Source organism: Acinonyx jubatus, chromosome D1 (genome assembly GCF_027475565.1).
Source record: "Acinonyx jubatus isolate Ajub_Pintada_27869175 chromosome D1, VMU_Ajub_asm_v1.0, whole genome shotgun sequence".
NCBI classification, from domain to species: domain Eukaryota; kingdom Metazoa; phylum Chordata; class Mammalia; order Carnivora; family Felidae; genus Acinonyx; species Acinonyx jubatus.
Window position 1 is genome coordinate 4,818,645 of NC_069390.1, and position 11,863 is coordinate 4,830,507.

General features: G+C 57.1%; 1 protein-coding gene across 2 annotated transcripts; it reads left to right on the forward strand.

Moving 5' to 3' along the window:
• Positions 1-232: 232 nt before the first annotated feature.
• CD1H11orf24 (chromosome D1 C11orf24 homolog) lies at positions 233-9,697 on the forward strand. Of its 2 annotated transcripts, XM_027045208.2 has the most exons (4): positions 233-399; positions 3,710-4,061; positions 7,132-7,305; positions 8,341-9,697. In XM_027045208.2, exons 2-4 carry the CDS (start codon positions 3,710-3,712, stop codon positions 9,414-9,416), a joined length of 1,602 nt encoding a protein of 533 aa, XP_026901009.1. In that variant the 5' UTR covers positions 233-399; the 3' UTR covers positions 9,417-9,697. The 2 variants fall into 2 exon arrangements, with proteins under 2 accessions (XP_026901009.1, XP_026901010.1); XM_027045209.2 differs by lacking the exon at positions 3,710-4,061.
• The last annotated feature ends 2,166 nt before the right edge of the window (positions 9,698-11,863 follow it).

An 11,863-nucleotide genomic window follows, 5' to 3' on the forward strand; every position in this document is an offset into this window, starting at 1 on the left:
CGGCCGGGCAGCCGAGGGTAAGCACCACCACTTCCGCCGGCCACCAGTCCGAAATAGCCGCTTCCAGCCGCTTCCGGCTGCGAGCACTGCGGAGCCCGAGCCGCCCCGCGGTGGGCGGGGTCTACGAGCAGCCACGCCCCTGGCTTCCGGCTCACTTCCGGCTGCGCCTGGCACCACCCGGCCGCTCAGGGCTCCTGCCGAGACTGCCCCGCCCTCCCGGGCCCGCCTCTAGTGACGTCAGTTCCGGGGCGGTCCGGGCGGGGCCCGAGCTAGGGCTGCTGCCCCGAGCAGTCCTGGCTCGCGGGCGGTGCTCCGCTGCCGGCCACGTCTCCACGCCGGGCCGCGGGCACTTCCCCGCCGTCCGACGGCCGCCCGGCCGCCGCAGGCCTGCCGCGCCGGGTAAGGGGCCCGCGCCTCCGTCCGGGGAGCTGTTGTCACGGCTCCCTGGACCGGCTTGCGCCTGGGAGAGGGAGGTGGGGGCAGGAGGAGGCTTGAATCGGGGCACGCGAGGCAGGAGGGTGACAGAGAAAAGATCAGTGGGGGCACAGGGGCAAGACGAGAGGACTGGAGGTGAGGAGTAGCAGAGAAGAAGGAACGGAAGGAGCCCGTTGGGGACCGAGACTCAGAATGGGCACGGATGCGGGTCCGAGAGGCTGGAGGGAGGAGGAGGGCTGCAGGGAGCGGGGAGGGGGGGGGGAGCCCAAATCGGAGAAGAGGCCCGGGTAGTTCGAGTTTGGGAGCGGAGGATGGGAGAGTTGGAACACTCCTGTATGTTCAGAGAACTCAAAGGTCTTCCCGGGGCAAGGCTGGGCCGCAGGAGGTGTTGCCCTCAAAGAAAGAGTTGGCCTTTTAGGTGACCCAGGCCCTCTACCTGGGAGGGGGTTGTGCATTTCCATCTGCTTGCCTGCCTGCCTCCCCCATGTGAGCCTGGTGGCTGCTTTCTGTGAGCCGTCAACTATCCGGCTGATAGGAGGGATCAGCATCCACATGGCTTGCGATAAGACATAAACATCGTGCTTAGAAATCTGCCTATGCCAACGTGCAGTTATTTTTACCCCCTGGAGGAAGCATCTCTGAAATTTCAATAAAATCGGTGAGGAAAGTATTTAAAGTATGGGTTCCCACTTATATGCTGGACTTGCCTAGCAGACAAAGGAATGTCAAATTAGCCCACACCGCCAACAAAAATTAGCCTGTGATCCAGCGTTTAGCCGTGATACCAAAGCTTACAGAAACCTGGAAGCAAGCTTTGTGATTAAGATGATATCCACTTCTGCAGGTTTCCATCTGCCACGCAGACACATCCGTTAGACCACAGGGCACTGTCTATACACACACAACCACAAACCTGTGTTCCTTGGGTTCTGAGACCAAAGTTCAGCCAGGTGACGTGTCAGGATTAGGTATCTGTAGTTTGCCCTATATTTGTTGCTGCATTTCCTGCTCCTTGGTATATATAGCTTCTCCAGCTTGGAGTGGGGGCCCAGGTCGCGTTGCTGCTGATAAATATCACGAGTGATGGAATGTGGGGGTGACACTGTACAGTCCCTTATTGAGCCTAAGGATTACTTGTGTCGGATATTAGGAACCTGACTAAGGCCAGAAAAAGGAGTTCAGCAGTTTGGAGTCTGAGTCCATGTAACTTGTACACAGCACTCAGCATATAATAAGCAGCTTCATAAAAGAGTTAAAAAAAAAATCAAGCCAAGGTTGGGAGCACAAGAATTCAGAGACAGGGCGTATTGGGAGGCATCACGAGATCATGGACCAGAAAAGGATCAGGAAATTGACACCTATGGCCACAGCCTGGGGGTGCCTTTCTAATGGGAGTGTTTCCTCTCTCAGGGGGTGCTGCCCCTTCCCTGCAGCACTTGCGGGGAGCTGATCACTGAGAAAGAGGAAGTCCCGGCACCAGCCTAACGCCTGTCTTTCCCTCTTCAGGCTTTCCGCTTAATAATAACTTCATTCTTGTTTATTCTCTTATTGCCGCAGGGGTCTCTTTCCTTTCCATCTATTGTAGTCTGAGACCTTGGGCGACCCAGTCTCCCTGCACCGTAAGAATAACTGGCCCGACCCTCGTTTAAGGCTTACTGAAGCCTTTGCAGGACAGACTAGCATTTTAAATCTTGTTAATGGTGTGTCCATTGTGAGTCACGTTATAAAGATTAGTGCAGGTCCCCACACACAGATCGTGACATTGAGAATATGCTGTTGGAAAGTGGAGGCAGGACCATTCCAGAGAGATGAAGTCACGACCCAACGAGGGCCTATTCTTGACTCCACTGCAGCGGCCAATTCCCATTTCTGTGGGAGTGATCACCAGCCCCTCTGGCTGGGAGTGAATAAGCGCTGATGGTATCCAGTAGAAGTTTCCTGAGAAACTTGTGGTGTTTCCTGACATGGCCTTAGAAAAACGTTCCATATATGCACCCACCTTTGTGTTTGTAACTGTGCGTGTGATCGTACACGTATCCACATGTGGCAGCATGCGTGCACGTGTGTGCCTGTGGGTGTGTGCGGCTGGGTATGCACGCGGCTGTGTGCACACACGAGGGTGCGTGTGGCTGTGTGTGTGCACTTGTTGAGCGTTCGTATTAGGGAGCGGGCCCGTGGCCGTCCTCACGCGTCACCACCTACTAATATCTGCCACTCTAGGAGGTGATGAGCTGTTTCTTAATCTCCTGAGTCTATATTAACTATTCATCAATGAGATGATTTCCATTTGTGCTGTTAATATCTTTGCATTACCACTGTACTCCTGATTCTTCTAAAGTTTTGGTGGCTCCTAGGAAGATGTAGTTCCTGATATGTAAATCATGGAGTTTCTCTAAATTATTAAAATCTGTATGTGAAACTGTATTCAGTAGGATTACTCTGTGCCTTTCTGCCTGATAGTTCAAAGTACTTGAAGAAAATCAGGCGTTGGTTCCTTTGGTTGGAGCCTTTCAGAAATGTTTTCCAAAAGCGATACATGCTGGTGTTAAGAAAAAAAAAAAAAAGACATATATATGCAGTAGAAAATGAGAATCACCAGGAAATTCATTCCCCTGGCATAACCACTTTATTAATGTTCCAGTGTAAATCTCTCTAGACCCCTTAACAAATGTCTTTTTAAATAAAAATAGCATCAGAGCGCCTGGGGGGCTCAGTCAGTTAAGAGGCCGACTTTGGCTCAGGTCATGATCTCATAGTTCATGGGTTTGAGACCCACATCAGGCTGTGTGCTGACAGCTCAGAGCCTGGAGCCTGCTTCAGACTCTGTGTCTCCCACTCTCTCTGCCCCTCTCCTGCTTGCACTCTCTTCTTCAAAAATAAATAAACATTAAAAAAAATTTTAAGGGGCACCTGGGTGGCTCAGTGGGTTAAGCATCCGACTTCAGCTCAGGCCATGAGCTCACAGTTTGTGGGTTCGAGCCCCGCATCAGGCTCTGTGCGGACAGCTCAGAGCCTGGAGCCTGCTTCGGATTCTGTGTCTCCCTCTCTCTCTGCTCCTCCCCCATTCATGCTTTGTCTCTGTCTCTCAAAAATGAATAAATGTTAAAAAAAAAAAAATTTTTTTTTTAAAGTCCTGACATTGAAAGTTTTGACACACACTGTCATTTTCCCAGTATAATGATCTATTTAACGCTGCTATTTCAGTGTCCCCTTCCTCCCTGGGTTTTCCCCCTGTGCTTCTCCTAAGGAGTGTTTACTGTTTTTCCAACCCTAGATGCGTCTGCTAGCAGAGTGGGGCATCTGCCCATGTTGCCCATGTGCCCCAGAGCATGCCATGGCCTGGGGCTGTGCCTCCTCGCTGCTCTCGCGCCCCGCACAGCCAGACCTCGGCCGGCGAGTGCACGGTGCCAAGCCCGCAGCTCTCCACGGAGGAAGATGGCCCAGCCCGGGAACACGCCCTGAGCGGCTGCGTCTAGTGAGTGTCCACGGCCCTGCCCGCGGGGCCACCTGCCTGGTGTCGGGACGGCGAGCCCGGAGGGGGCCCCGAGAGGGCTTTACCACGGAGTGGGAAAAGGAAGAGAGCAAAAGGGAAAGACAGCGAAGCCCCGAGAGGGGCCTGTTCGCAGGTGCGTCACCGTCAGAGGGCCCGCCTTCTGAGGTAGCCCACGAGGGGGGTCCGGGAGCAGGGGTGGACAGGAGGGCCTGGGAGCACGGGGTCCTCTGTGGCCCTCTCCTGTTCTTGTGACCCAGATGCCAGATACCACAGGAGGTTTTCTCTTGGCCTTGGGTCAGAATAGCAAAATGCTTGGGGGAACCCCTCTTGGGGGGGGGGTGCTGGGGGTGGAGGAGGAGCCCGCTCACAGCAGGGGCCCTGGGAGGAGCCGCCTGGAGGCTGTCCCCAGACCGGGAACAAGACTGTCCAGTCTGTTCTGCGTGAGGAACCAAAAGAGGAGGAGGAAATCTGTTTCGGCACAGCGGATCAGTCCCTCCCTACCTTAGCTGGATTATCAGCCCTGAAGTTCACTGAAACGCTCGAGTAGGGTTGTTGGCAGACTTTGGCCCGCGGGCCAAGTCCGCCGGCTGCCTGTTTTTGTGCATAAAGTTTTATCGGGACGCAGCCGCGCCCGGCCTTTACTCACGGTCCACAGCTGCCCTTGTGCTACAGCAGCAGACTTGAGTCTCTGAGACAGAGCCCGCGTGGCCCACAAAATCTAAAACATTTGCCATCCGGCTCTTTACTGACAAAGTTTGCTGAGCCTGCCCTAGAGATCAGTAGCGAGGGGGACAACAGAACATTCAGGAAGCCCCGGTCACAGCACCCCACCGCAGCAGACCCCTGACCCAGGCCTCACACAGGGAGCGTGCTGGGCTCAGCAGTGGGAGATTTCAGATGCATTCAGTAGACATAACTGGCCAAAGAAAGAGCCATTTAAATACATTTATTTAGCGAGAGCCCAGCTGCGTGGCCTCAGCTCATGGGGGAGTGTGAGTTCTTTGTTCCCGAAACCTTCCAGTTTCAATTCTTGCCTCTCATGATGTTGTGATTTTCGTCTGATTCTTCTCTCCCCACCCTACCCCCACTTGTTTCTGTCAGAACAAAGAATGCCTTTTGCATTCTAGAAAACAGATGCAAATCTGTGGTTTGTAGGGCTAAGTCCTCTAAACCTGGGAGCTACCAGGAGCTCTTATGGACAGTTTTGGATGGAGGGTGCAACTTGAAGCTAGAAGAAAGCTGGGGACTCTCGCAAAGGGGTGAGAAGCATCGAGGAAGGAGCCAGCCTTCCGGAAGAGTTTGTCCTCGACAGACTTTCCCAGTCACAGGGCGGTTTCACAACAGTCTCCCAGATCACGGGAGGCAGAAAGCCACCCTGTGGCCACACACCCCTTCGTGGCGCACAGGGGCCGTGTTGCGTAGCCCCCGGCAAGGCTAGAAGTGCTTGCTGGGGCAGACTGATGCCCGGCACTGGGTCACAACCTGCAGGGATTTCACAAGTCCAGTGCGGGTGGGGCCATCGGGGAGAGGCAGCGGGGCCAGACCTTGAAGGCCACCTTGGCCATGGTAGTGAACTTTGGGGTTATCTGGGGATATTATGGGGTTTAAGCAGTGGAGGCAGGGTCACCTTTGTGGGTTACAAGGATCTCTCTGGAAGCTGTGGGGTGGCAGCGAATTGGGGCCAGGATAGAGACGCTTGAAGGGGATTCATCCGTGACTCAGGGCCAGTGGGAGGACAGTGAGCCTGCCCCGCTCCCCAGGGGCCAGCCTGTTTATGGGGCCACGGAGCACAGTGAGTAGCATCCGTGCTGGGTGAGGAGTTGATCAGGGCGTTTTCACATGAACCAAGGGCTGCCTTCCGGGACGTTCTGTCGCGGCTCAAGAACGTCATGGTAAGGGCCAGTGGAAAGACCAAAGGCCTTGGGTGTCTTCAGGCAGGACTGATTTTGGAGGTGCCCTCAGGACCCCCAGGCTCATTGCCCGCCCTGCAGCTCCCAGCATGCCTGGGTCCTGTTTGCCCTGTGTCCAGATCAAGTGTTCAGTCATGGGACCAACCTCAGGCCTGCAGGGGCTCCCCTGCAAATCCCAACTGCCCGGTGGTAGCCTGCCAATCTCTGGGCTGATCCTAGGTCTCTTGGCTTCTGGCCTTGCTGCTCCCACTCACCTCCCCTGCCCCTGCCCCTGCCCCTTCCCCACCACGTGGATCCCATCCATCTTTCAGAACATGGCCCACGTGTCCCTTTCCCAGAAGCCTTCCCTGGCCACGCCCCTCCCCCCACCAGAACTCAGGGCCTCCACACAGAGGACCAGCCTCCAACTTACATGTCAAGGCCTTCCCATGTGCCATCACCTGCCTGCTTCCCAGCACTGAATCACACCTCTGCTTTTTACTTGCAGTAACTTGCAGTGACCTCTTTTCTGTGTCTCCTACTATATGGCGGGCTCCCTGAAGGAAAGAGTTGTCCGGCTTTCATCTTTTTGTTCTAAGCGCACTGCTCGGCACATGAGCAGACACTCAGAATATTGGATGAATGGATGAGTGGATGGATGATGGGGAGATGGAGGATGGATGGATGGATGGATGGATGGAGTGGCTGGTGAATGGGTTGATTGGTGGATGGACAGTTGTGGTAGTCGGTGGACAGACAGGTGGATGGATGTTGGCCGGATAGACTGATGGATGGATGGGTGGGTGGATAATAGATGGATGAATGAATGATACATGATGGTTAGATAGACGAATGGGTGATGGCTGGCTGGCTAGCTAAATGATATCTCCCATGCGAAGGGTGTGGTCAGCCATCGTGGGGTGCACAGAAGTGTGTTGGGCCTGATATGTGATCTTGGCCAATCTTGGTGATTGACAGGCCTTGGCCCTGTGAGCATGGTCAGGTCTTGACCCTCTGTCTACTCCTCTTTCACACCAGGAACTCTGGGTGGGAGAATGGGCACTTGGGAGGTTGAGACACAGAGTGAAGTTGGGTCGAGGAGTGCTTTGAGCCTGTCAAATACAGGCACCGGGCACATCACTAGACCACCATGGTTGAGACGCATCTCAAGCTCCCTGGGTGCCAGGCCCTGGTGGGAAGACTCGGCTCAGTTTGCGGACCTTCCAGAACCCTCCGTGGCAGGCACAGAACCATGCCCCGTGTCCCAGGTGAGGCTGTGCATTACTGACCGGACGCCTTCTTTCTTGACCACAGATCCTTCAGCCCGGCAGCAGGGAATTGTTAGCAGCCTGAGGAGTGGCCAGCTGGGAACCTCAGGGACCGCCCAGCCTTGCTCCTGGCTCACCCACAAGATGTGGACAGCCCTTGTGCTCGTTTGGATTTCCTCCTTGTCCTTATCTGAAAGCAAAGCGCCATCCCAGGATCTACGTAAGTGAGAAAGCCGTGTGATTGCTAGTCAGGCCTGCAGTGGTCCCAAAGCACCCTGAGGCTAAGGGACATGTGCAAGCCTAGGCCAGAGAGTCAGGAGCCTCAGGGCCACCCAGGTGCTAGGCCGGGGAGGGCCGTCAGGCCAAGCTTCTCTGGGGCCAGCTTGAGTAGAAAGCCCCCAGGGGACTGACCTCTGAGCCCTGAGAGGGTCATTTGCTTGGCCCTGCAAAATTTCTCCTGTAAACCTTATCCTGTCACTGAGGAATTCGTCTGTTCATACATCAAATATTTCATTACACTCCTGCTCCGTGCGAGGCACCGTTCATCTCCAGGAATTCCTGCTGCAAATCCTTTCATAAAGCCAAGAATTCTTTCATGGTGTGACCATCCGGGCCGTGGTTTGTCTGCTTTGTAAACCTGGGTGTGTGTTTGATGCGTTTTGTTAATGGTGAATCACGCCTCTGAGGTGAGACTTTCACTCTGTCTGATGTTTCGGGAATTGGATCAGAGAGGGAAGCTCTTAGGCCTTCGATGGGCTCAGGGTTCAGAGGGAAGGGAGTTTTCACGTCAGAGTGGCAAGCGCCTCTCCGGTGGGCGGCAGGCTCGATGTGTGCGGGAGGAGATGGGAGGGGAATGTGCTCCCGCGTCCCCTCCTTTATTTTCGCTGGACTGTGGGGTCAGTCCCCACCGGCCAGGACAGTGGGCCAGAAATTAAGACGCTCCCTGATGGGGCGCCTGGGGGGGCTCAGTTGGTTGAGCGTCCGACTTCAGCTCAGGTCATGATCTCGCAGTTCGTGAGTTCGAGCCCCACATGGGGCTCTGTGCTGACAGCTCGGAGCCTGGAGCCTGCTTCGGATTCTGTGTCTCCCTCTCTCTCTGCCCCTCCCCTGCTCATGCTCTGTCTCTCTCTGTCTCAAAAACAAATAAAAACATTTTTAAAAAATTAAAAAAAAAAAGAAAAAGACGCTCCCTGAATAATCCACCTGCACAGGATGGAAAGTGACTGTATCTTTTTCTCCCTTTTCTGACTTTAAGGGCACCTAGTCTCTAGCCAGACAGCTACTTCAGCCAAGAATGCCTCGGTGACGGCGGCTGTAAGAGTCCTTAATGACACATCTGGAACGATGACCATGCTGACGCCTCCTGTCACACTGACCACAGGGACTCTGGGGGTCGACCCCAGCTCTCCTGCAGTCACAGCAGGGAGCACATTCAGGACAGACACAGCTGGCCCGGCAGCCTCCGGGGGACCCTCACCAGCTTCGGTGGCGTCGACAAGGCAGACCCCGTCCTCCGCGACCGCTCCCGGCGCAGCCCCCACGCCGGCCCCGAGTGTCAGCCCGCTGCCAAGAACGACGGCGCCCGTGACGTCGGCCACCGTTGCTCGGACCACAGCTGGCACCACAGCAAGTGCCAGCGCCCCGACAGGCACGCGCGCCCCCCCCGTAGCCAGCCCCGCGCCCCCCACGAGTCCCCAAGCGCTTGACGTGTCCACACGAGGCCCCACCGTCCGGACGTCGACGGCCCGGCCCGGGGCTGGCACGACAAGGGGGCCCACGCCCACCCTCGCCGACACAACCCCAGAGCCCACCCGCCCATCCACGGCTCCCGTGTCCACCACAGCAGTGACCGCCACCGAGGCCCAGGCCCGGGAGCCGGCTGCCAGCACGCTGCCGGCACCGGCCCCTGACTCCGCCCCCACCCCCAAGGTGGAGGCCACGGCCCCCACGACGCGGCCAGGCCCCGCGCCGTCTACCCAGGGAGCTGCAGGCCCAGACACGCCCCGGACGCCGGAGCAGGTGCGGCCCGAAACCCCGCCTGGTACCGCGTCCACCGCCCCGACACCCGGGAGCTCGGGGGGCTCCCAGGTGCCAGCCTCGGCCCCGTGCCCGCTTAGCACGCAGGGCCCGTACCTGGTGGTCACCACCCGGCCCCTTCCCCAGGCTCTGGTGAACAAAAGTTTCCTGCTGGCGGTGCTCTTGCTCGGGGTGACCCTCTTCATCGTAGTCTTGGTTCTGCTGGGCCTGCAAGCCTACGAGAGCTACAGGAAGAAGGAGTACACGCAGGTGGACTATCTGATCAATGGGATGTACGCGGACTCCGAGATGTGAGGGGCCCGGGAGGCGGAGCCCGCCCCTCCTTCCGTCTGGCCTCCGAGACCAAATCAAGTGCTTCCAGATTCTTTTGGTGCAATTAGGACGAGTGCCGGACGCTTAAGCATATCTACTTGCTGTCGGATTGACTCCACGAGCCCTCGAGAATTGCTTTGTTCATATTTATTTTTGTAAACAATCATGTCAACGGAGCGGGCAGTGGCCCCGCCACGGGCAGGCCTGGCAGGGCCCCGGTGGGGATCCTGACCAGAATTAAAGCAACGACTGCTTTCCATTCAGACCTGTGTCTCCCTGTTTGTGTACGTTGTGTCCCGTCCACCGCTGCGCCCGCGGGGGCAGGGGCGGGGGCGGGGGGTGGGGGGCCTTGCTGGGATGCACATGACGGGACCGTGTTCGTCAACATCGACTGCACCATCGGGCCTGGGGGTCTGCTGTGTCTGTGCTGCTTCCTGGGGCTTTGCTCTGATACCCGACCCTGCCCCACACTCGGTGGGGGGAGCCCCAGCCCATCTCTGGCACCCCGTGGAGACAGAGCCTTTTTCACAGACGCCCTTTTCTGAACCGTTCCGTGGCACAAGCTTAGAGCCTCACGTAAAACATGTGAGCTCCACAGTGTGGCCGGGTCAGCCTGTACCTGCTCGACCCCCAGGCCTCAGCGCTCCCGGGGCCCTCTCCCCTGAGCAGGAGGACGTCCCTGGGCTCCCCTGTCCCGCACAGCCCTCAGAACCAACACTAAGCACCCGTCGGGCCAGCCGCTGCCCTCGTGCCTAACACGCTAACCCATTTATCCCCCACCTCAACCCCAAAAGCAGTGCGATCCCCATTTTAAAGGTGGGGCCACTGAGGCACGGAGGAGGGGGAGGCATACTCGCACACAGAGGGCCAGATTCAGGGTGTGACCCAGCGACTCACCTGCCCAGGTTGAGGGTGGCCTTGGGCCTTTCTCGGGCTACCTGCCCAAGACGGTGAGAGCAGTAAAGCTGTGTTCCCAGACCAAGCGTGCAGCTCCTAACTGTGCGACTTGGAGCAAGTGTGGAATATTCTGGAACTCAGCTCCTCCATCTGTGAAATGGGGAGACATAGAATAATCTGTTGTGGACCCAGGGCTGTGGGACCTGGCTCTATCGGGGGAGGGGAGTCAATGCTTGCTTCTAAGTGCTCTGAACCCTAAAGAAGAGACCATTTAAAAAAACATTTTTTTAAATGTTTATTTATTTTTGAGAGAAAGAGAAAGACAAAGTGTGGGTGGGGGAGGGGCAGAAAGAGAGGGAGACACAGAATCCCCAGCAGGCTCCAGGCTCCGAGCTGTCAGTACAGAGCCCAATGCGGGGCTCGAACTCACGAACCGCGAGATCATGACCTGAGCTGAAGTCGGACGCTCAACCAACTGAGCCACACAGGCGCCCCTAAAATTTTATTTTTAAGTGATCTCCACACCCAACGTGGGGCTCAAACATACAACCCCGAGATCGGGAGTCACGTGCTCCACCGACTTGCCCCCGTATCCTTACGAACGGGCCCCTGCGGCCGCTGCCTTGCCTGGGTCCCCCCACCAACTGCCCACCCCGCTCCAGCCGTCGTCCATCCTGCAGCCAGGGGTCCCCCAACACACAAACGTGACCACACCTTTCCCTACCAATGTGCCTTCCCAAGATAAAGGCCCAGCTGCTCTGCCTGGCACTCCAGACCAAGGCAAACCCTTCTGGGGGGTCCTGGCCAAGCAGAGCATGAGGGAAAGAGCCGGTCTCAAGATAGCTCACAGGAGGCGGAGACCGTCCAAATCTGCGGGGGTCACGGGTTTGGGTCCCACGCTAGCCCCCCGCCTTGGAGGCCACCAGACTGCAGTGAGCCAGGCAGCCATTCCTGGCCTGCTCGAAAGACCCATAAATATCTGATAAATACCTCAATCAGGTATTTATTGAGCACCCACTGTTTGCCAACCAACTGGAGATTCAGGGATGAATTCACCTGCCCTGCCCACGGGAGCTCAGAATGTGGTGCGTGAGAGTGAGGAACGCAAGGAGGCAAGAGGTAGACACACAGAGGAGGCCCCTGACCCCCCCCCCCCCCCGGAAGGGCAGAGAAGGCTGCCTGGCAGAGGGGACTCAGAGACCCGGCTCTTTGGTGGCAGGGGCTGTGGCTGGTTCGGTGCCCGGAGCAGCACTGACACGAAGGAGCAGGGTCCCTGTTTGAGAGTCCGAATGAAGGCCGGGGTGCAGTGAAAATCAGATTCGGGGTTTGGCCCCCATGGGGTCTCTCCTCCCTCCAGTGAGGAGACCAAGGTGTGGGAGGGCCAAGTGGCTTGCCCAAGACCACCCTCCAAGTGGCAGCACAGGATTCGCTGGGGGAGCACAGGCAGCTGGGGCGCCCAAGGCAGGCAGCTGGCCCATTTCCTCTGGAGGCACCCCTGCGTGCCCAAGCCAGTGAGGTCCAAGGGCTCCCCC